Source organism: Vitis riparia, chromosome 5 (assembly GCF_004353265.1).
Source record: "Vitis riparia cultivar Riparia Gloire de Montpellier isolate 1030 chromosome 5, EGFV_Vit.rip_1.0, whole genome shotgun sequence".
NCBI classification, from domain to species: Eukaryota; Viridiplantae; Streptophyta; class Magnoliopsida; order Vitales; family Vitaceae; genus Vitis; species Vitis riparia.
In genome coordinates this window covers 1,084,156-1,108,885 of record NC_048435.1, presented here as the reverse complement: position 1 = coordinate 1,108,885, position 24,730 = coordinate 1,084,156, and the positions used below count along the sequence as shown (strand labels likewise).

Sequence of the window (24,730 nt, the reverse complement as noted above, 5' to 3'; positions counted from 1 at the left end):
TTTTATAGAATCGCATTTTGATACTTTTTTTTTCTTATCTTAAATATGCTTTGCTTCTACCACCTCACAGAAGTTGAAAAGCTTCGGGAAACGAAAATAAACAACTACCTATGTCCATTTAATAAAAAATTCTTAATTATTTTCCTCATTCATTCACATTGAAGGTTTCCTTGTGCAAGAGGATTCAAAGGTTATGCAGCATGAGCACCTTCAGCCTGGATGCCTTCAGATGAAGATGATGTAATCCCTGGTAATTGACAAAAATCAAGCACAAAGTTGAGAATAACAGTCCATTAGGATGACTAAATAGTGAGTCAAAAACCCTAGATGTGATTTAGTCTTGACTCTTGGGCCTCATGCTCAGTCATTTTTTCTCTTGGTGCTGTTGCTAGGGGTGTTCTGTTCTGTAAGCATCTTTAGGACATGGACCAATGCTCGTAAACGATCCCACACATTCAAGCCATAAAGCGCCTCTACAAGTGACTCCTGGAACTCAAAACCATTGTCCGCTACAGGATACTACCATTGGCATACAGCACAGACAATCAATCAGTCATTAAGAACTCTTTTAAGGCTTTTAGGATGGATTAAGATTGGGATCTTTAAAAGCTCACCTGAATAGGCTTGGGAATCTTAGTTTTGATGAATGGCCACCACCTGTCCTCCACAACCGATTTTACGAGACAGCAAGCTCGCAATCCTTCTATGCCAGCAAATCTTCCAAATCCACTGTCTTTGACACCTCCAAATGGCAAAGACTGGAAGAACAAAAGGCACAGTTAGTACAATGGGCCTCAATGGGATTACCCATGATTGTATTTCAAGAATGTATTATATGACACTCAATGATACTACTTGAACATATAGATTATACCTGGCACATGTAAGTTGATGCAAAGTCATTGATGGCAGCCATTCCACAGTGTATCTGAGAGGCAATTGCTTTGGCGCGGCGCTGACTGCCAGAAAACACTGCACACCCAAGCCCATATCTTGAATCATTTGCAAGTTTGACAACCTCTTCATCAGAGCTAAATTTCATTATAGGTAATATGGGTCCAAATGCCTGCAGGTAAACCACGCTCAGTAAGTGCTAGTCCACTGAACTAGTAGAAGATTAAGGGCTACATCCCAGGGATATAAATCACATCCTTTTTTGCTTTCCATAGCATGTAAAGATAAATGTATCTTTCAGAGTGGGGTCAGCAAGAATATGTTAGTACCACCACATGTAACAAAATATGTGGTCGAAATGGAGGGAAATGGTTTTCATTTTGTGGAAAATCCAAAGGCAATCTCATTCATTTAATGGATAATTGAATACCTCTTCTTGCATCAACTGCATTGAGTGGTTTACATTTACAAGCACAGTGGGAGGAAAGAATTGATCCACTGCATCTTCACCTAAATTGCCAAAACTTCCACGACCAGCAAATTCTGCTCCTTTGTCTAATGCTTCATTAACAAGGTTTTGAAGCTTTTCAGAATGCTCTTGCATACATATGGCTCCCATGTCATACTTTCCGGAAAGTGGAGGGCCCTGCACAAGATTGTATGTTAATAATTTGATTGGGCATGGCTCAGACCATGCCAATTAGTCAATCATAGACATATTTTAGTTAATGGTCATATGGTAGTAGACATACCAAATTATCACAGCAGACCTGAGAGAGCCTAATTCTATTGACAAAGACTTAATTTAGGAGAATATTAGGTACTTACAAGGATAAATATATGTTTCTGTCCTTTGTTTCCTATACAAGTGTGTAAAGTATTTACCGGTTTAGTATTAATGGTATCCCTTACATGTAAAAAAAGATATACAGTTTATCTCACATAGTCACATAAAACATGCCAGACAGGACATACTTACAGCAGTAACGGATTTTACAATTCGGACTACTTCAGCAACAAATTTAGAATAAATGTCCTGATGAACATAAAATCTCTCAGCCCCAGCACAGTTCTGTCCACTAGATTGAAGTGCAGCCCTAACAGCAATTTGTGCAACCTATATGGAGCAAAATAAGATCCCATTAACAAACAATGAAAATAAAAAAATACAAGTTTCATTTTCAAAGGTTCAAGAATATTAAATTGCAAACTCAACTGTCAAAGAAAATGGCCAAACCTACAAGAAATTAGTAATTGGTACATGGAAGGTGAAGGATTCATACATGAGGCACGTCTACATCTTCACACACAATAAATGCATCTTTTCCACCAAGCTCAAGTGTTACTGGGATCAGTGTATCAGAAGCATTTCTCATTATCTGCAATAAAAGCAAACATGCCAGTGCATGAGCAAGGCTTGGAAGCAGTGAGTTCTTTAATATATCAGCAGAAACAGCAATGAAGTCACAGATGTTTTTGTTCTTTTAATGGGAAATTTTTTGAGAAAGAAGAATATACAAAAAGGATGGAAAAGAATTCCAACCATTCCTTATAAAGTCCTTCAAACACCAGGCACATCTTTTTATGTACAAGGTTACTTCAGCAAAAGTAACATTTAGTTAGAGATTGGAAATAAAGTATTCAAATTAAATAAACTTCTCTCGGTAAAAACAAATTATAAAACAGATCATCAATACTTCTGGATAACAGCTTTACCAAACAGCTTAATGTACTTATGGCATGTTTACTAAACTTTTCAAGAAAGAGAATTAGAGTAGGAAAGAAAGGGAATAAAAGGAATCGGAATCAGAAATTATTTTAAGTGCTTTACAAAACTATTAGGAAAGGGAAAGGGAATGAGAATGAAACTGATTCCTTTGAAGCGTTTACTAATAGTGAAGGAAATGGAATGGAATATGTAATTTACTATAATGCCCTTGGATTTTTATTTTTTTTTACATTTATCACTATAGAGATAAAAAGACACCTTAAATAAATGGATGTAGAAGAAATAAAATTCACTTCTTACACTTATTGCATTTTTCCTTTATAAAGTAGTTTGATTAAATAGATTTTGGGTACGAAAAACTTTTGTATTTATGGTATGTATAATTTTAACTTAATAACCTTATCCAGTTTATTTTAGATCTATAATTGTGAAGCAAAAAGACATGTCAAACGATTGAGCATAAGAATAAAACTTATTTCCTGAATTTATTAATTTTTTTGGGTAAAAAAATTCTCCTATTTATAAAATTAAAGACATTCAATTAATTTACCTCTCTTTTTATTAATAAATATTACTAGTCGCATAAAAAATAACTATAGTATGAATAATGCATTCCTATATTGGGGGCATAATAATTATTACATGTTAGAGGAACAAGGGCAAATTAGACAATCTATTCATAAAATTTTATTCCTCAAATTTGGGGAATCCAATTCATGGAGGAGGATGAGCGAATGGGCCCATACAAACTTTCCATTCCAAAGTTGAAGTAAACGAAGGAATTGAAGGAAAAGGAATGACTCCCTTTCTTTCAATTCTTCTAAATCAAGTAAACATACCCTTAAGTAATTGTGAGCCACTGCCGTGTAATAATATCGAAATGACATTCCTATTCAGGAAAAGGAAAATGGAAAAACCAGCCATGGGAAAGTCATACCGTTTTACCCACACCAGGTGATCCAACAAATATGATCTTGTCAACTGAAGACACTAGTGCTTCTCCTGTTTCAGCAAACCTGGTGAGAAAAGCTCAATTGAATTAGAAAAATCAACACAAACCTAGGAAGTGAACATGAATCCTATCCACAAATGCATACCCTGTTATTACATCAACCAGATTTTCAGGAGCTCCAACAGCAGCCAGGGCTGCCTGGATTATTCGCAAATAGAAACATCCAGACCAACTAGCATGTTCTGAAACCTACATTAAAAGCATGTGATTTCCTGTCATATTAGCAATTGAACTCCAGGACCAAACATAATACACAAAGACCAGCATCACAATATCTAATTATGAGGTATCAAACAGCATCTCACTAAAATTGAAACTTGAGTCCTAGACAGAGTTGCTGGTGTTACTCTCCAACAAAAGCAGATGTTTAACATAAAAAGGAAAGACTTTGTTACAAAGGTGATCGCAATGCAGAATGTGACAAAATATTATGTCAGCATTTCACAGAACTTGATAAGAAAAGCATCCATTGATTCATCAAGGTCAAGAAAACATGTTGGGAACAGGAAGTTGTTTAAGAAAATTCACTAGTCTGATAGTATTATCTGATTTTTGGGTCCTTGGTTAAATTATCCATTTCAAATTTTTCATAATTTCTCAGGATCAACTGAAGTTTCTATAATCATAGCTTATATGAGTAATTCACTACATTGCAAGCATCGACATAACTGGGCAAGTAAGAAAGGTGCCCAATAGAAATTTGAGAATAGTAGTAGAATGTTGGTCACTCCTTTTAGGCAAGTTTCTAAAACTGGGCATGTTGATACATGTCTATCCATATTCCCAAAGTTTTGTGTCAATCAAGCAATCACAATGCATGCACTATGGGACTTAGCAAGGTTAAGTAGTAGCAGAGATCAAATGGATTTCTAGGAAATGCTTCAATTTCTTTACTTCCAATATAAATTGAAACAAGCATTCAGATAATATATTCATAAATCTACCAATGGAAGAAAATTTGCCCAAATTTGCAAATTCAACTATTGATATTGAATATAAATTTAACATATACCAGGATATAGTATGCATTCCCAACATAATAAGTATAGTGCAGGTATGGCAAAGTTTAAATACCTTTATCACAACACCATTTCCTGAAAAGACTGCTGCCAGCATTGGGTTAAAGATATTATGAAATGGATAGTTCCATGAGACAATGGCACCAATCACACCAAGGGGATGAAATTCCACTTTGGCTGTCTTGTGAAGCATTGACCTTCCAGTAGACCTGAGATTCATCATAATAACAATAATAGTACCAACTTTTTCGTTAGATCTTTCTGTGGGTGAACATTACTCTAGTAAAAGTCGTCAAATTCCTCAATTCCCCAATGCCAAATTCCTTAAAACAAACAGATACTATTTTCTTGAAGATAAAAATTCTGAATATTAATCCAACCTAGTTGTTTGTGACTAAATCATGCACTTATAATGAAAAACTCTGAAAATAATGCCAACTTTTTTATGTATAATACTAAAAAAGCAACACTTAAGAAGTCAATAGAAATGATTCTAGATAGACACAAGATACTCAGAAGTTATTCAGATTCCATACAACAGAAATTAGTATGCATACAGTAGTAATTGTGCATGCCTTGAGCTAATCTGTCAGGGTGGTTCCTACAATGTTGAAACTGAAGATGGAAGGGAAAATTAAGCTTCAAGAATCAGGCACATTGATACAGGAGATACAACAATAGCGTAATCATAAACAGATGCAGTGCAACATTATGATGTACATGTTGGAATTGAAATACATTTATTTCATGGGCCCATCAACCGAAACCAAACCTAATTCAACATCACCAGAGTCATGTAATATTGGCAAGTGTGTGGAAAAACCTATTGGAAAAGATGGTAGGAGGTACCGGTATTCAGGCTTTAACCACCTCTCACCCTCTGAAAGAAGCCAGGTGATCTTCTCACAAGTTGTCATTATTTCTCCCAAAGAAGCATCAACCATTGTTTTTCCAGTATCACGTGATGAGATCCTAACAAAATGACTCAGGAATTAGGACATAAAACAAAACTTAACCAATCATTAAGCAAGAAATGAAAGAAACAAAATAAAATATTCCTAAACATAGAACTCCAAGAAATGCAATCCTAGCAATCCTCCATGTCCCTTGAAATACTAATGATACATTTACCTCTTAAATGGCATTTGAACAAATAACTCCAGCACAACACATGTCATTTGACTGTAATAAGATTCCCATCAACCTCTCAAGTCTAAGCTATGCCATTAAGATGTTGGAATTTGTCAAAATCGATAGCATGTAGTTCAGCCAAACCTTATCCCAATTCTTCAAGGACTATATGTATGTTTTTCAACCAATCCATCCCTTCTTAAGCAATATTCAAGTCAGTTATAAGTAATTATATATTTTGTTACTACCTCAACCATGCCCCTTCTGGCCTTCCCCTTGACCTTGTAGCATATCATTTTTTATTGTTGCAAGTGACCATTGTCTCAACCTCACATCTTGACTAGCAAACATTCTATACAACAAATCATGCCTAGCCTTATATACATTCCTTAAAAAATTCTTCCGAATTAGTTAGTATACATCTATCATACAACAATTTGTTTTTTATTGGAAGCGGAGAATTCATTATAGAAGATCCATCACACAACAAATGGGAAGAATCTTAATATTTTGTTTTTAAGAACCCTAAATTTTTGCACTTCTGTGAAAACCTTTCTGCACAAATTGATAAAAGTTTCTTAAACATAAAAATGTAATCAAACATTTTTCCATACCAAAGAAAAACTATGTCCAGCTTCACTGTGTTATTGGGATAATATCTTGTCCTTGTATGGCATCCTAAAATTTTTAATCTACATTTCAAAAGTTGACAATTACTAATTAATCCTCCATCCATATAAATATAATGTAGTCCTTACTCGCATATAAGCTCTTGATGTTCGATAATATATTTGAGAAGTATCCGTAGAAATTGTCGTCTTTGCTTGAAGCTACTCCGAGCCCATATTTTCTGAGCCTTCCTTGCCTGTGCCACATGTTCTCTTACCTGAGAAAATTTATTTAGTCAGTGGCAGCAATGTAATCAACAAAATGCCATACATCATTGGGATTTGGGATCTCTTCATATCTAATATAGCTGTGAACTACTTGGGAAATGGAATTCCAATGAAAAAGATGAAAGGAACCAAATAAGAACAACTGCACCACATTTGAGGTAAGCAAATACACGTGTTGTTACACTGCAAACCATAATAACAACAATCATGCCCCAGAATTCTTACACTGAATGTTCAATGTTCCTAGAAAGTTTACCAGGTCGTTCTATATGTTAACCACAAGCATATGGACTCACACCTGATCATATTAAAAAAAATGATGGAAACAAGGGAAATGAAAGAGAAAATAGCAAGTGACCAATCAAGGATCACCTAGGTGCAAATTGAGCCTAGTTGTCCCACATAGAACAGAATACAAACCCCTCCCATTTAGAATTCATCATGAGACAGCAAGAGTAAAGTGACTCAGTAATGGATACCAACCAGTCCCAGTGATTACACACATAGCATCACTAACCTCATCAGGTCGCAAAGCAGGGCAGAATCCCAAGTATTTCATCGTTGCAGGCTCATAACACTGAACTTTCTCAGGTGTCCTTCCCCTTGAAGGTACCTGCATAGGAATCCCAATCCCAAATAACAAGTAAGCAACCAAATGTTTTGGACTCATACGGTTTAACCACACACCTAATATATATATAAAAGAAGGAAGAGGTATTTTTCAAGAATTAAATAATGACAACAGAAAAAGAGAATCATGATGCAACAAACCAAGTAGAAGAGCAAACCCCCCCACCACCTCCCATGTCCAAAACCCTCTATTAGACCTAAACTGTCCACTCTCCTAACCACCATAACAAAGCTCATCCATGAACAAGGTAAAGGAAAAGGAGTCAATGGATCCTCCTATCAAGCTCCCTAGATGCATTTTCCACTTTTGAGACTGCCCATCAATCAAAACCACAAAACCGACAGAAGATGGACACCCTTTAACCCAGCTCCTCCATTTTACCCCATAACCTTCCCAATAAAGAGTGTAATTAAGAAAGTCACAGTTAATATGATTGTTGGCTTTCTGAGAGCACTTTTAGAATTACACCCTTCTTTTGGAAACTTTCTTGTTCTCAAAAATTATGTTAGCATTCATGGCCACATTTAAGATCTACCTCCCTTTAACAAAGACTCCTTGTGACATACAACTTGAAAAAATGATAAACAGAGTAATATACTTTTTTTTATAGGTAATAAATAGACTAATATACTTGGAACATGTTTGGATGTTCACATGAAACAATACCACTCATGGAATCCTAAAACTGATCCCAAACCATCAGTTTGTGCAATGGATTCGATTTCCTTTAATTCCTCATGAAGATGGAATTATACTTTCATATGCTTTGTAAAATCTAATGGAGAAATTCAATTTCCATATGAAATTATATTTTCATATGCTTTGTAATATCTAATAGAGCAATTCAATTTCCATTTGATGACTAAACGGCAGGAGTAAATTATGGTAATTTAGAAGCATTAACCGAGATTGAGTTCAAGTTTGAGAGTTCAAGAACACTACTGTAGAACCTTTAACCATACATTTTTTTGTCACATTTCTGTATCTCTTGTAAAATAAGAAAAAGAGTAATACTTTGTGCTCTAAAAATCTTGCGGAATAGCCTCTTTGAATAAAAGACAGCACAAGTGCTCATGATTTTGGAAGATATTACATAGCATGACACTGAATAGGTAGAGATCACTTTCCAAGGAAAATAATAAAGAGACCAAAATGCAAAAATGGTTTGAATTGCAGGAGAAACTCACCAAAAAAAATCAAATCAGAACAAGCAAACACTTAAGAAACTCACATAGATGTAAGAGTTCCCCTTGGTCTTTCCATCGTCCAACACTGTTAAAATTAAAAGCACAGTAAACCGTCATCAAAATCACAAGAAGAAGAAAACTTCATTTAATCTCCGAGAAAACGCAGGAAACGGAGAGAAATCAAAACTTCGAATCTTAGATTTTTCATTACTTAGGGCCAAAGAAAACCTCCACTGCTCGTCAGTTCAGCTTCTCACTTTCAAGAAACTAAAACACCAGAAAACCAACTCACTCAAAATTTCCCCTCCTTTTCCTCAATTTCGTCGGCAATCAATCAGCAGCAAAATCGCAACAGAAAAACATCGGACCGAGAAAAAAAAAAACCTAAGATTTCAAATCTGATTTTCTTTCCTTTCTCTCGGCTTTCTCGGCAACCAAACAAAAGTAAAAACTAGAAATCTAAACAAATTAATAAACAAAAATAACATATAAATACACGGAGCCACATAGAGATCGGTACCATCAGAAGCGTCTACATCAATGGAAGGTACATTGGGCGGAATGAGCATCAAGAGGAATCTACAGAGAGCGAAAGCAAATCCGAGAACGAGCAAAGGCCACCAGAACGCCATTCTATTTGCAGACTCTGTCTCACCCTCGATCTCAGAGAACCGACCCCAACCCAACCCCTAGGGTTTCGAAGGATCGCAACACCACATTCTCAGAAAAAATGCTCGGAAGAGTGAGCGTGTAAAGAAAACAAAGAAAACGACCGAAACAGGAACAACAAAAATTCGCTCTCTCTGCTTTTTCTTCTTTAATGGCAAAAATTAAAGTGAACAGGGGCCTTAGATGGCATATTTTGACTGGCACGGTAAATTAAAGCTGCCCAAGGGTCATTTTGCTTTGAACTTTTATCCCCGCTGCAGCCAGTAACTTGACGCGCGGTGTCTGGATCAGCGATGCGGTTGAGCAAATGCTGACTTGTCATGTTAGTTAAATTTTGTCCCTTACGGCCTTACGTTTAAAAATCAAAATAAAATAATTCCCAAACCATAAAAATAATGTGGTTAATTTCACACTCTCTCCCCGTAAGATTTGGTGTAATATATTTGCTTTTTATTTTAATTTAAATAAAATATAAAACATAAGAAAAGTATTTGAAATTCAACATTTTTTATTTTTTTATTATTTTTTGTTTTTTCATCCTCAAGTAAATGTACAAAGTTTAAGTGTTTGTTCCATAAATGCTATAGGAAAGCCGTAATTTAAATCCGATTTCTAAAATAAAAAGTACCGTTAACAACTCATTTGGAATAATATTAAAGTATTTTTATAAAATATTGTGTGAAATAATTGAAAATATGATAAATATTTTGAGAACTTTTCTATTTAATATAAGTATAAAATAAGCTTACCAAAAAATAAATTTTAAAAACTTTTCCTTTATATTTTAATTTTTAAATAATTTTTTTTGCTTAAAATTATTTTAAGAACGTATTTTTCACACTTACCTTAATTTTTTTCTTTTCCTTTTTCTTTTAATTCCAAGTAGTTATAAAAAAAAAGTAATAAAATGTATTTTTATCTGTATGTAAAACACTTTTAGCCTAAAATATGTTTTTGAAATAGTATTAATTATTTGACAAAATTTAGGAAACCATTTTAAAAGTTTGAAAAATCACTTATAATGTTTTTTTTAAAAAATATTTCATACATGATTATCTTAAAAACACTTTCATTAAAAATATTTGGAGTATAAACCCTCCCGAACATACTCTTAATATTTTAAAAAGTAAGAATTATCCTTCTTATTTAGGAAATATCTTATATTTCTAATTAAATATTTCTTAAAAAAAAAAAAAACTATGTTAAATGGACTTTAAAAGGTATAAGGTACGTTTGGTAGCTCTATACGAAATAATTATAGAAAACAATTTTAAAAAACCGTTATATGATTTTATAAAACAAAAAGTTTGTTTGAAAACTTAAAATATTTTTAATATATTTAAACATGTTTTAAAAATAATTTTTATATATGATATTTTATTTTTAATTATTTTATATATTTATATAATTATTTCTTAAAACAGTCCTTAAAAAACATGTAAAAATAATAAAAAAAAATCATAATTAAAAGATGTTTTCAAAATATTGTTTTTAAAAACAATTCCCAAACAAATCCATAGTTTTTGTTTCACCGGTAGAATGAACTTTTAGACCACATATCATGATGCCAGATATTGAAGGTTATGCCTAAACTCCGATATTTATTTCTAATGACCCTTTGTGTAATGATATGGCAGTACTAAATCCTTTTGAGATGAAAGGATTGTATGGAATGTTGAAGTCATTGTAAGCTCTCTCGCAAATGTGAATCAAGTTCTCTTTCACTCATTCATTTCCAACCAAGTACACTTCTAAAAAACACCCATGAATGCGATTCTTGCAAGGAACGCTTTTAGAAATTGTTTATAAGAATAATATTACGATTAGGAGGTCAAATATGAAAAACAATATTTCCCATTCATTTTGTCAAAATATTTTTCATATTTTTTATTATTTTCTCTGTTTAAATTTTTGTTTCTTTTAAAGTGTGTTGAATTTGTTCTAAAAAATAATTTGTTTTCGGAACAGAGTTTTAAAATATTGTCTTAAGAAAAACACTTTTAAAGGTATTTTTTTTTAAGTTGTTTAAATAGTTATCTAATGTCTAAGTTGTTTTTTTTTACTTAATTTTAAATAAAATTTCAATGCTTAATAGTGTTAAATGTTAAGTTGTTTGTTTATTTCTAATATTTTATTTCTATTAAACACTCAAAATTAAAAAAAAAATCAATATGTTACTTTTTTTATTTAAAAAAAATTAAATATTTTGACTTTTTCTATTTAACCAAAAATTTATAATAAATTATGAAAAATTAAAAAAACAAACAAATTAAAATTTAAAAGTAAATTACTTTCAATAAAAAGTTAAAAAAACAAACATATACCCTCATTAGGGGAAAAAAAATACATTATATTTATCTAAAGGAATTCATGTTAATTTCTAAATAAAAACACCTAGTTTTCCAACCAGATGATCAGACTTCTATATTAACCTTATTTTCTTGAAACTAAGCTCTATAAAAAAATGTTAATGTTAAAACAGAAATAATTAATGTTCAACTTATAAGATTTAAGGATTCATATTATACTCTTTACATAAACATAACTGCTCAATAATTGTCATAAACTAAACCTCAGTGTCCAAAAGCAGCCCATTTCAAGTACTTGAATATGGGGCTAGGTGCTCCATTTTATTTTCCCATTAAGGTCGAACCTAAATAGAGATAGTCGTCCATACACTAATAAGAGATGTATGGATTCTCGAGAAGAGAGAGCCGTGGTGGTCCCCTGAACCGCCCGGATCCACGAGTGAATAGAAAGTTGGATCTACATTGTATCTCACCTTAATCGCCCCATCTATCCTCTTGAGGAGAAGTTTGATTTCAAACCCCGGTTCAAACAGGAGGAGTACGTCATGCTAATGTGTCTTGGATGATCTACATCTCAGGATCAGGCGCTGATGAGCACATCCACAGCATAAATTCTTTAAACCATCGTGGGCGTTCGCACTGATGATCTCTTTATTCAAAGCTGTACTTAGTTACTGCTGAGATTTTCTCCTTTTTGGAGCAAAGCCACATGTTTCCCAGCTTTGCTTGCAGGGCTTGTGATACCGCCTACAGTTGCAGCAACAAATATTAATGGTCCCATGGGCTGCTGAGATTGATCACATCTCAAGCCTTTGAGAAGCTAAGAATAATGAGCGTTGGACCCAGTCCAAATATTGTTTCACGTTAGGAACGGTAGCTTTGGTATCGTTAGTTCTTAAATTCTCTTTCAAGTAACCAATTTTGCTTTACTTTGAACAAAGATATGCTTTTTGTCAGGGCTTCATGATAAACTGCAATGTGGAAGGGTTTCTTGGTTACTTCATTTTTGTGTAGGTTGTATTAATTGTTAAGCTTCTCTTACCAATTTCACCAAGTCACCTCAGATTCTCTCTCTTCTTCTGATTATTTAAGTCTGAAATGGCTGCGAAGATTCGGGCCAAAGTTGCTTGTTTAAGCTCCCATCCAATTCCATTGTAACTGATACTCTGGCATTGGCTCGACCTGGTGCGAATACTTTTGTATTTGATACATTGATCAAAGCCCATTCAGGTAAGCAGGCTTGAAATCTCTTTCCTTGTTTTTATTTTGTTTGGTTGTTTGACAGGTATGAACAGGAGGTAACCTATTTTTCTAGGTTGTCGTTCGCATAGTATCTTAGAAAAATGTAGATATATATAACATAATGTCTACCATTCAAGGGAATTCTTATATAAAGTATTAAAATTTATTTATTGAAGAATTTTTTTTTTAAATGCACGTAATATTACAATCATTTTATATGTAGATTGTAACAATTCACACTCAATCGTATAGTTATTATCAGTTCTAAACACGAAATGATTCTCACGATTTTAAAAAGTTTCTACATGATTGAGAGAAGCTCATACTTATATAGTATCGAAAACTTTTTCCTTTATCCAATGTGAAATATTATAAACACTCCTCATACAACATAATATCCTTATTGTGTCCTACGAGATTAAGAAGCCAAACAAATAAACACTTTTTACGGAGTTAAACATATCCCCATATCAGGGTTAGGGATTAACTGTGATATCATTTATAATGATTTATATTCAACAGTATAAATATTATCCACTTTAAATCTAAAGAGACTCATAATTTTAAAATGAGTTTATAGAATTAAGAAGAAATCATACTTGTATAACACCGAGATTTTTTCTCCTCTACCGTGTAAGATATCACCTACGTGTATCTCATAAGAGTAAACCGCTATTCAAAATATTCACGTAAAGTTGGGGGGTCGGGTTTGATATTATTTCTAATGATTATCTCATCTATCTACCTAGATATTTATCACTTTAGGGCCAACATCACAATGAGTATCTGATTTCTATCATAATCACTTGCCCTCAAAAGTCAGGATGTGGGATTCCTTCTTGTTGGATCTCCCTGTGGCCTTTCTTTAGAAAATGACTAGTTTTTTTTTACAGCAGGGAAGAGATCAACTATTATTGCTGATAATAGGTTTTTTTTTTTTTTTTTTAATCATTTCATCCTTGTTTGATGTAGCTGCATTTTTAATTTTCAAACTCCTGTTCCTTATGCTAAAAATAAAGGCAAAGGCGCCTAAACTAAAAGTGGGAGCATTTGATGATATACACTGAGAAAAATTTAATAGAAAGATGCAACCGTATGCAGGGTCTGCCAGTTCCTTGATTCAGCTTTGATCAATATGATCGTGTTCGAGATCAAATCAGAGATGGAAAGCGGTAAGACCAATACAGAGATGGAAAGCAGTAAAAGACCAGGAGAAGAAATCATTCAAGTACATGATGAACTAGTATCTACCATAAAAAAAAAAATGGACACAGTCTTTCCCCATTGTATCTGCAGAGTCCAGGAGAGACTTGTCCAGGAAAACAAAAAGGCCTACTACCCTGAACTGATTTCCATTGGCCCTTTCCACCATGGAAGAGAAGAATTGAAAGACATGGAAGATCATAAATGGCGGTACCTGCATGCCCTCCTTAGTCGAAAACCGAACCTGGAAGCCAGGTTGGCCATCTGCGTGAATGCCCTCAGAGAGTGTGAGCTCAAAGCAAGAAACTGCTACGCAAAGAAAGAGAGCATCAATCTCAGCTGCGACGAATTCGTGAAGATGATGCTAGTCGATGGCTGCTTCATCATTGAGCTCTTCCTCAAGTATGCTCACAGGAGTTTGAGAAAGAGGGGGGACCCCATTTTCACCTTACACGAAAGATTCCGTACTCTGAGGTGTGACATGATCCTATTGGAAAACCAATACCCTCTCTTTGTTCTTCAGCGGTTGTTCGATCTTGTACCCACCCCTCAGCAGTCCAAGTCTCTCAATGGGCTTGCTTTCCATTTCTTCAGGACCATAATCCCCGGAAACAAGAAAGCTACTCAGGATAAGTTCAGCCAAGAAGGCAACCACCTACTGGACTTGATCCACAACTGCTTCCTCCCCACATTCTCAGAAGTGCATCCCGCTGCTGAGAAACCGAAGCCAGAAAAGCAACCAAGCGAACCACAGAAAGATCAGCTTCCGGCGAGAGAAAAGCTGAAAAGTGCTTCGAAGCTCCATGAGTCTGGAATCAAGTTGAGGAAGGTCAACGAAGGAGTCGTACTGGACATAGCGTTTGAAAATGGGCTTCTGTCCATCCCGGAGGTGAAAATTCATCAGTATACCGAGACTCTCTTCAGGAATCTCATTGCTGGGGAGGAGTGTAATTGCGATAATTTTGTGCACGTAACGTCTTATGTTTTTCTCTTGAGTAAGCTCATCAGTTCACCCAAAGACGCAAAATTTCTGAGGCAAAAGAAGATCCTCATCAGTAGTTTGGAGAAAGATAATGACATTTCTGAGCTGTTCAAGAAGCTGTCCAAGGAGGTGGAAATGAACCAGTTCTATTTTGACGGGCTATGTGAACAAGTGAATGAATATAAGAGTGCAACTTGGTTCACCCTTCCCTCATGTTTTCAAAAATAAAAAGTAAATTCAGCCATTCTTTCCTTTCCTTTCTAACCAGTTTTACTCTTCAGAGTAATTTTTTTTCCCCTTTTTGTACTCATTTGAAGGGCTGATTGGTTGCCTAGAAAAAATTCAGAGATTCCTTTCTTCACCTCTCATTTGTTCCCACAAAAGTATGAGCTGAGGGTGTCAATAAACTATTCTTTCATACTTCAATTCTTTGTATTGAAAGCAACTGTACATTGGATGTGGTTTGGTCATTTTGTAGAAAGAATCTCTACACAAGTTGGTCTCTAATGTTCTGGAAATAATGTTAAATAATGAAAGAGAGGTGTCAAAGGACAGAACTGGTGGCTTCATTTGCTGCTTCAACGTTCAAACTCATCCAAATTCCGGTTCTTTTACTGCCCACTTGCTCCACGTAAAAGTCTTCGGAACAGATTTCAAACTCAATGATGACGGAATTTGTGATAGCCCATTTGACTATTACCTTTTTTGAAAAATATATAAACCACTAAAGTTTCAATTATTTATGATAAGAAAATAAGGAAAAATGGTAGCTCCCTCCACGAAAAGACTTGGGAGTTGACATGCCTTAAAATTAGAATTAAAAAGGGGCCTGGTTGCAATATGCAAAAAAAAGGGGGGCATCAACGCAAAGACACAGAAAGTTCAACACTCCGCTATATAATGGGTGGGACCGACAACTGATATGGCAGACACAACATTACGATCATCCACCGTTGGACGATCATCAGGCGGTCGATCGTACGATCAGAATTGATCTGTTGCACGTTAACATCGCGGTCCTCGTGAGTATCAACTCAGTCTCTGTTCTCATCCTCATCTTCGCCAAGAGAGCTTTCGTCTGTTTCTCGCACCGCTTTTTATTTCCTAAGAGGGTGTTTGGGAAGAGAGAAAGGGAGAGAAAATGGAGGTAGATAGAAGAGTTGGGGTGGCAGTAGATTTCTCTGCATGCAGCAAGAAAGCCCTGAAATGGGCCTTGGACAACGTTGTCCGCGACGGGGATCACCTTATCATCCTTAGCGTCCTCCCTGAAGGACACTACGAAGAGGGCGAGATGCAGCTCTGGGAAACCACTGGTTCTCGTACGTTCCTTTCCTTCTTTTCCTTACGCGCTTCGTTTTCTATTTCGGTTATGCTTTTAAGATCTACGCTTGCAGACTTTCAGATTGAAGCGGATTTTGATTTGTTTTGTTTTATTTTGCCTTCTGTTTAGGTTTTGTCTTTTATTTTTTATTTTTACAGATGGAAAATTCTCTGAGTTTTGGTTAATCTAAAGTAGACATCTATCTGATTGTGCTAGGTTAAGCTTATCCCCAGTCACTTTACTGTTTGGATCCAAAGAAAGTTTTTTTTCCCCTCTTCTCTTTTCTGAAGTTCAGAAATGACCATTTGATTATAATGAATTAACATGTACAAAGAAGGATATGACAAGAACCTAAATGGATATTTGACAACTTTTTGATAGTGATTAAGTAGCCAAAGGTCATGTTCATACTTAGATCTCAATCTAGTAATGTAGATTGTGTTTTTTCTGGCTGATTATGTGTTTGATCGATTTGGCAGCATTAATTCCTTTGAGTGAGTTTTCTGACCCGATTATATCGAAGAAGTATGGGGTGAAACCCGACGCAGAAACGCTGGACATTGTCAATTGTGTTGCCAGGCAGAAAGATGTAAATTTTCTTCTTAAGATCTATGCCTTTCAGAGTTTTGTAAAGTTGTGTTTGGATCTCAGGGAAAATGAGGGAAAAGAAAGGATTTTCACCACTTTTCTTTTTCCTTGATCTTTCTTGGGTCTAAATGGATTGGGTAAAGAAAAAAAAAAAAGAGCTGAGATTCTGAACTAAAGTAAATCGTATGAGCAGAAAGATATTGTGGTGCTGATGAAGGTATACTGGGGCGATGCTCGGGAGAAGATATGCGAAGCAATTGACAATATTCCTCTAAGTTGCCTTGTCATTGGAAACAGAGGGCTGGGCAAGATCAAGAGGTAGGATTTGATCACGATCATACCCACTTTCAATACTACTATTAAATTTCTGGCTTTGCAATGCTGATTACACCCTGCTTTCAACAGAATCAATACTGCTATTAGATTCCTGGATTTGCAATGCTGAATTGGTGTCGGGTTTTGCTTGTTGTTCATAGTCTTGGTTTTTCTTTTTTCAAGGATTTATTTGGGGTCTCATTGACTTTGAGTCCATGTGATTGCCAGCTTAAACCCAGTAAACCTCTCTTGAAAAACTTGGTTGGAAACTTCTCCACCGTGTTCAACATCCGAAAATGGCACTCATCATGTGGGCAATTTTCTGGCTCAAGCCTTGGCTTGGAAACCAAGTAAACTCATAACTCATAAGCTAGAACTTCAGGGAAATCCCGGAAACTTATAGGTTATGTTTGGTTTAGGGAAAGAAAAAAGTGAAATGAGTTTGAAAACTTATATAAAAAGCATTTATTGAAGTGAAGTTGAAACACAGCAAAAGCTGGAATGAATATCAACTTTCCGAACCGACTGTCTGCTGATGATTCTTTTCTTTGTACTCTTTGCAGGGCAATATTGGGCAGTGTTAGCAACTATGTGGTGAATAATGGTTCTTGTCCAGTTACAGTGGTGAAGAATGCGGAAGAAAGTGGAAAATGAAGGTTAGTGTCTTCAGAGTGAACCTTGGAAATAAGTGGCATGGTGTTTGATTGAATGAAGTGGATCCCCATGGATCCAGTAGAATGGGTGATTGTTAAATAAATCTCGTTGTTTGCAACTTTAATTAATGTTGAAGTGGGAATGCGTCATTCTATATGTGGATTAGGTTTGTGTATGCTGAACCATCGCCCATGGTGGCGTTATATTCTCAGAGGGAATGAATATTTTTCCAGCTTTTGATGCCAATCAAGATTGGCTTCGATCTGATATTGGGGAAGCCGTGCTTATCCAAAGACAAAGAAATTGCATGTTGTGTTGTCTTGCATTTCCACCCCAACACTGCACATGACTTTTGTCTTTTATCATATTTGGGGGCTGTTTGGAGTGATATGCTTTTAACTTAAGAGGGCTGATTGGGAGTCATCGTCTTAGAAGTGCATTTATGCCCGTCGCTGGTAGTTTTACTAGAAAACGAAACAAGTATATAAAAAATTAATTAGTATTTGAAAATAATTTTTCTTTTTGAGAAAAAGGTATTTTAAACGATTTTAAGTATTAGCATGTCACTCCTGTTTTTCCCAAAACCGAACTTCCAAATGATGCCTTAATCAAGGTCGAAGTGTGATCTTCTAGTGTACTTATCAACCTCTCTAATCTGGGTTATGATTTAGTTCCTTCGGAAACTAAAAAATTGAAATATAAAATAAAACACAAAAGCTATTTTTTATATTGAAATTTTTAATTTTTCAAAATGATTTATTAATGTTTTTCAAAACTATTGCCGTCAACTAAGTCTACGATAGAAGGGGGAATGACAAAGCATATCAGGAAATGATATTTATTATTAAATTAGCCAAATTTTACTACAATGAGATGCATTCGAGTAAACAAATAGAAAAGGTTTAGGTTTGACAATTGTTTTGAAAAACAGTTTTTTGTTTTTTAAAATAAAATATAAAAAAAACTGAAAAACACGGTTTTCTTTTTATTTTTTATTATCAAAAAATATAAAATAGGGTGTTTTCAAATAATTTTTTTTAATTGTTTTCAGTTGTATTTTTAGAGTTGTTTTAAAGAATAATTATACAAGTATATATAATGATTAAAAATAAAGTTATAAACATAAAAATTATTTTTTAAACATATTTAAAAATATTAAAAACAATTTTAGATTCTTAAATAGACTTTTATTTAATAAAACATTATAGAACAGTTTTTAAAAACTATTCTTAAAAATTATTTTTTTAGAACTGTTTTAAAAAATAATTACCAAATAAAGCCTTAACATCTAAACCGAAACATAGATGATAGATCACATATCATCCAACTAAGTTTTCAAAACTCGTTATCCTTCCACAAGTGAATACAAATGATCCAATTTAAAGTTTTAAACTAATATCGACTTGATCTAGGTGAAATTGTTCTTATATACAAACTTGTATTCATCTTGAATAATCTTTCAATTTTAAAATAGTTTTTAATAAATTTTGAATTAAAAATAGCATTTGAAGGATTTGTTCAAAAATGGAAATGAGTTTTTAGCGTAAATCTAACACATTTTAGAGTGTTTTTTTTATAAAGTGTTATAAAAAACAATTAAGAATATGTAGAGCACTTTTATATTGTATATATTAGTTTATCATATATTTATGAAGAGGATATCGAAAAAATGTTTTTCATATCCATTTGAATTTCTATATTGAATTTTATTTTTAAAATAATTAAGAAATATTTTTGAAAAATTATTAAAAACTAAGAACATGTTTGGGACCCTTTTTCCATTTTTTAAACTTAGAAACCATGTTTGACAAATTGTTGGTTCAAATCAATTTTTAAAGAATTTATTTTGAAAATCATATTATTTTTTAGAATAAATTTGAGGGTTCTCAATGTTTTTCATAAGATATAGAAATAATTAAAATATGAAGAATACTTTTAGAACTTTTATAACCTATAAAATAGGTTACGAAAATTATTTTTTTTATATTTAAGTTTTGTAATTTTTAAAAATAATTAAAAATTGATTTTAAAACTAACTCTTAAGTTCCGACTTATTTGAAAACATCTTATATATCCTTGCATCCTCATGTTCTCTTAAATAAAAAATCAAAACAAATAGTTACTATATTTTGAAAAAATATGAAAAATTCCATGATAAAATGACTATTTTAAAATTGATTTTACTTAATATCAAACTAATATTTGAATTAGAGTACCAAAAATATCAATTTTTTTATAATTTTATGGATGGTTTGTTAATGTAAAGAGAGGAAGAGTATTGATTTTTAATAAGTTTGGGAGTAAAATGTGGAATTTTAAATTAAAAAAAAAAAAAAAAAGAACGTGTGTTATTTGTTTTTATGTATTTATTTATAAATAGAAGTGCGAGTCAGTTAACAGCATTTTGACCGATTTAAAATGTCGTTTACCGAGTCCAAGATGATGGAAAGGTTGAAACGGAGGAGAAAACCAGACCATTATCACACTCCGCGAACAAATGCAAGAAAAGTGGAAGAAACAACGGCTATTAATCCTCGCGCCTCCTCCTCTTTCCTTGGATGACTCCCAAACACTCCCTCTTGTAACTCCTTTCATCACCTTCCCCATAATATATCTCTGTAATTCCCTCGATTTTTTTCTTCTCTCTTCTACTCCTTAATTAATTAACCAACACAAAATAAAATAATGGAGCTTAAGATCAATCAGTCACTCCTCATCTTCTCATTTTTTTCTCTCATCTTCTTGCTCAACCATGCGGAATCCGTCTGCGTTCCTCGCCATGCCTCAAAACAGGCGGATTCTCCAGACCAAGTTCCAGAGGTCTCTCCACAGCCGCAGCCGGTGCCGTCTTCGCCGCCGACCAAGTCAGCGTCATCTCCGCCACCCAAGTCTTCGTCGCCGTCATCGTCATCATCATCGTCATCGTCGTCACAGCCACCACCACCGTCAGATCCCCCCTCCGATTCTCCGGACGGGACGATGTTGTTCGACACTGGTTTGATGGGGAGAGGACCCGGATTCGTCTCCAACACATTCAAACCCTTTCTGGACAGCAAGACGGACCCTTCGGATGGAGCCCTCAACCACATATGCAAGAAGACCGATTACTCCGATCTCTGCCTCTCCTCGCTAGCTCCTTTATTCGATGGACACAGCGACCCCGTTTCCATGCTTTATGTTGCGATAAAGGCTTGCACCCAACACGCCCAGTTGTCGCTGAACACGGCCCAGAAGATTGCGGAAGCGCCCTCCACTAACCCCACCACGGCCTCTAACCTCAGCGACTGCCAGGATAGTTACAGTGACGCTTTGGATAATCTGCAAGCAGCAAATGATGCCCTGGGCATTCGTGACTTTGGGGCAGTTAATAGCATGCTGAGCGCAGTGGTGACTGATGCTTCGGATTGCCAGGATCTCTTTCCGGGAAAGAGTTCTCCGATGCTCCACTACGAAGTCAAGCTTCGACAGATGGCTAGCAATTGCCTGGCCATTGCTTCATTGGCCACTTGATTGGAGATTTTACATGGGTTCTTCCTGCCATTTCAGACTCTCTGTGTATCTATTTCTTGATCGCTTTGCTTTCTGGGTTTTGATTTTGGTCTGTTTGAGGTTTGGGATCTGGGCTTCTAGCCTGTTATATTGTATCATATTTATAAATTCTCGCAAGTCTGTTCTTTTTTTTGGGGGGGGGGGGGGGGGGGGTTCTGCTTGCTGTGTATGAAAACGTCTTCGCTTTGCATTAGGAGAATGAGAGATTACTAGGAATAAGAGTGCTTTGTATCATAATTCCGAATGAAAAAAGGGAAATTCTTCTCTGTCCAAAATAGTGGATAATGTCCGGTATTCAAAACAATTATTATTTAAACACTAAGTTGAAACTACGAAAAGAAAAAAAGAAAAGATAAAAAAATAGTTTTAAACTTAATAAATTATTTTTATATATTTTCTCAAACTCATTCTACTTATTCACCTCTATTATCTAAAGATTAAATAATTTTAAAAATATAAATTTTAGATAAATCTTAATTATTTTATATTTTTCACGGTAAAATTAAATATAAAAAAACCATTTTTTTTTTTTTTTTTTGCTTAATAAATCATACATGACTAAAATATTTAAGATAATATCATTGAGTGGGAAAAAATATAAGAGATATCTCTTTGATTAAGGTGATACTTGGTAGGAATAGGATTTATTTACCTTAATTTTTTTGGTAGGATACAAATTCTTAAAAAATAATTAAAGGTAATTGCAAATATTTAGATCTATAATTACCTTTTTAAAACAATTTTTTTTTTAATTAATGGTGATTATTATAGAAGGTGAACCGCTTTGGCACCTACTCTGAGTGGTAGACCAATGAAGGGCTTAAGCTATTTTCTACTCAAAAGATATTATTTCCTTTGATGGTATTAAATTATCTGAACGTACATTTAAGTGATTTGTAAAATAACTTAAAAAATCAAGCTAAATATTATATTCTTAATGTTATGTTTGGTTTTAAGAAAGTTTGAGAAAATAAAAAATAAAAAAGAAAGATAAAAAAAACTTCTATTTAGTTCGTCTATGAAAAAATTGAGGAAAAAGATTAAATTATTGGTTACGGGGAGGAAATCCTATCAATTTTCATTTTCATTTTCTTAGGCTTTGGTTATTGAAAAGTATCGAGGAAAGGAAAAAAAAAAGGTTAGGTTATATTTGGCTCCCAACAAATTTGAGGAAAAATATGAAAAAAAAAAATAGAAAGAAAAAAAGTTAAAAGGTAATAAAAAGTAAAAAGTAAAAATAAAAAATTATATTTAAAGATAATAAATTATTTTTATGTTACTTTAAACTTATTTTACTTCTTTTAACTCTTTTATATAATGATCAATGATTTGAAAATATATGAGTTTTTAATTAATTTTAATTATATTTTTATTTTTTATCATAATTTTCATAGTAAACCAAATGTAAGTAAAATGAAGCATTGAGGGAAATGTATTTTTTTATGTTCAGTTTATCATATAAAAAGTACTAAAGAAAATAAAATATAATTTTAATTAATAAAAAATTATGGATTTTCAAACCTTTAAAACTTTATATAAAAGAGTTAGTAAGTAAAATGAATTTAAAAAAAAACCAAAGAAAAATAATTTATTGAGTTTAAATTCATTTTTAATTTATTTCTTGTAATTTTTTTCTATTTTTTTCTCACACTTTTCATGACATCCAAATATGAAAAAATATATATTTAAAAAAAAAATATTTTAATTAGTACTTTTCAAAACTCAAACTTATCCTAATGACTCAAAATCATAAGAACTATAAATTACTTGATCATTCAGACCCTTTTTGATGGTTTTGGAGACTTGAAGCTGAAAAACCATACATTAAAGTATTTAATAGCATTTATGGAGATGAAACTCATTGCATTCAACCGCTAAATTATTTTTCTTTCCTTGTTGAAAGAGTTTGCATTTCTCTCAATATCTTATTTTTGCTTATTTGCTAATAATCATATTCTTCTCAATTTGCTTTAAATTATTATTATTATTATTTTTTTTGGAAAATAACCAACATTGAGTTCAATCCCTCTGTTGAATGCATATAACTTGTTTTCTCGATTAATTTAATTAAAATTTGTCTATGTATATATAAAAATAATTAAAATGTTTATTTGAATAAAGAATAAATGATTTAAGCATCACTTTTATAATAATTTTTTACCACTCTTTTAAACAAAAAAATAAAATATATTATATAGCACTATCTTGACTGCAAACTCACTTAAAATATGTTTGGTAGTGATTTTAAAAAATATTTTTAATATTTTTAATATTTAAAAGATAAAAAATTTCAAGTATTACAAAAGTTATAATCACTTCTTAAATAATTGTCAAAAACATTATTAGAATCCATTTGATAGTGATTTTATGAAATATTTTTAATACTTTTAATATTTAATTTTTTTTATCATTTAAGCATTATAAATGCCACAAACGCTTTTTAGAATTACTTTCAAAGGCATTCTTAAAATTTGTTTGACAGTAATTATAGAAAATATTTTTAACCTTAAAAAATAAGTATTTGACAAATTTTAAGAAACACTTTTAAACATATAAAAAATCACTTTTATTGTTGAAAAATCTAACTTTTTTAACACTTCAAAATTTTTACCTAAATATTATAAATGTTGAAAATACTTTTAAATCATAATCACAAAATACCCTTAATTTACCAAAAACGGAACACATTTTATTACACAAGTCATACAACTCGTTTTTCTTTCATTTTTTTTTAATAATAATAATAATAATATAATGACCAAAACTATTTACTTGTACATTAAGTTTAATATAATTTCTTTTATAAACTTAGGAGCAAGTTTAAAAATATTTTTAGCATCACTTTTTATTGAAACACTAAACTAAAAAAATAAATTAAAAAAAATTGTAACCTTGGTCAAGGTTTAATACAATACAATCAAAATTAAAAATAAAAAATTAAACATTTTCAAAACATATGAAAAATATTGCTCTTGAAAAAATCAATGTCACCTCTGAAGTTTTGTTTTATTTTGAAAAATAATCCAAAAATTTTCAGTGTTGCACTAAAAAATTTAAAGTTATTCATCCTTTCCAACAATATTCCATATTTTTATTTTAAAAATTAATTCTCAAACCCCAGTTTAAATTACAAAAGGAAAACAAATGAATCCTCCAACCCCATTCCATTTTTTTTTTTTTTTTTTTTGGTTTTCCTGATGGAAATCACTGTACTGTTGTGGCCTATAAGAATTCACATCTCAACACCCTCAATGAAATTAACGATTATAATTGAAAGTAGAGAACTAAGAAAGAGGCATGGGTACGTGACGCATGTCAATATCTTGGTATGTTGACCTGCAAGTATATTAGATATAGGAAAATTCTAGATATATACCCCTGCAACATACAAGTGGGTTT

General features: G+C 33.0%; 4 protein-coding genes across 5 annotated transcripts; 3 read left to right on the top strand and 1 right to left on the bottom strand.

Moving 5' to 3' along the window:
• Window positions 1-89: 89 nt before the first annotated feature.
• Window positions 90-9,311, bottom strand: LOC117914660 (aldehyde dehydrogenase 22A1). 2 transcript variants are annotated; one of them, XM_034830085.1, is made up of 14 exons: window positions 9,020-9,311; window positions 8,544-8,584; window positions 7,199-7,294; window positions 6,544-6,671; window positions 5,504-5,626; window positions 4,710-4,863; window positions 3,721-3,824; window positions 3,561-3,639; window positions 2,178-2,273; window positions 1,874-2,011; window positions 1,325-1,540; window positions 875-1,066; window positions 615-758; window positions 90-519 (listed from the first exon to the last, which is right to left on the bottom strand). In XM_034830085.1, exons 1-14 carry the CDS (start codon window positions 9,129-9,131, stop codon window positions 361-363), a joined length of 1,782 nt encoding a protein of 593 aa, XP_034685976.1. In that variant the 5' UTR covers window positions 9,132-9,311; the 3' UTR covers window positions 90-360. The 2 variants fall into 2 exon arrangements, with proteins under 2 accessions (XP_034685976.1, XP_034685977.1); XM_034830086.1 differs by lacking the exon at window positions 9,020-9,311 and adding an exon at window positions 8,711-8,891.
• Window positions 9,312-12,452: 3,141 nt separating this feature from the next.
• LOC117915094 (UPF0481 protein At3g47200-like) lies at window positions 12,453-15,330 on the top strand. Its single transcript, XM_034830660.1, has 2 exons — window positions 12,453-12,707; window positions 13,821-15,330. Exon 2 carries the CDS (start codon window positions 13,855-13,857, stop codon window positions 15,130-15,132), a length of 1,278 nt encoding a protein of 425 aa, XP_034686551.1. The 5' UTR covers window positions 12,453-12,707; window positions 13,821-13,854; the 3' UTR covers window positions 15,133-15,330.
• A 607-nt stretch (window positions 15,331-15,937) lies between these two features.
• Window positions 15,938-18,049, top strand: LOC117915095 (universal stress protein PHOS32). The gene is made up of 4 exons (XM_034830661.1): window positions 15,938-16,223; window positions 16,705-16,812; window positions 17,011-17,131; window positions 17,692-18,049. Exons 1-4 carry the CDS (start codon window positions 16,046-16,048, stop codon window positions 17,780-17,782), a joined length of 498 nt encoding a protein of 165 aa, XP_034686552.1. The 5' UTR covers window positions 15,938-16,045; the 3' UTR covers window positions 17,783-18,049.
• Window positions 18,050-20,467: 2,418 nt separating this feature from the next.
• LOC117914436 (pectinesterase inhibitor 10-like) lies at window positions 20,468-21,292 on the top strand. Its single transcript, XM_034829782.1, has one exon. The coding sequence runs from the start codon at window positions 20,468-20,470 to the stop codon at window positions 21,290-21,292; it is 825 nt and encodes a 274-aa protein (XP_034685673.1).
• Window positions 21,293-24,730: the final 3,438 nt, after the last annotated feature.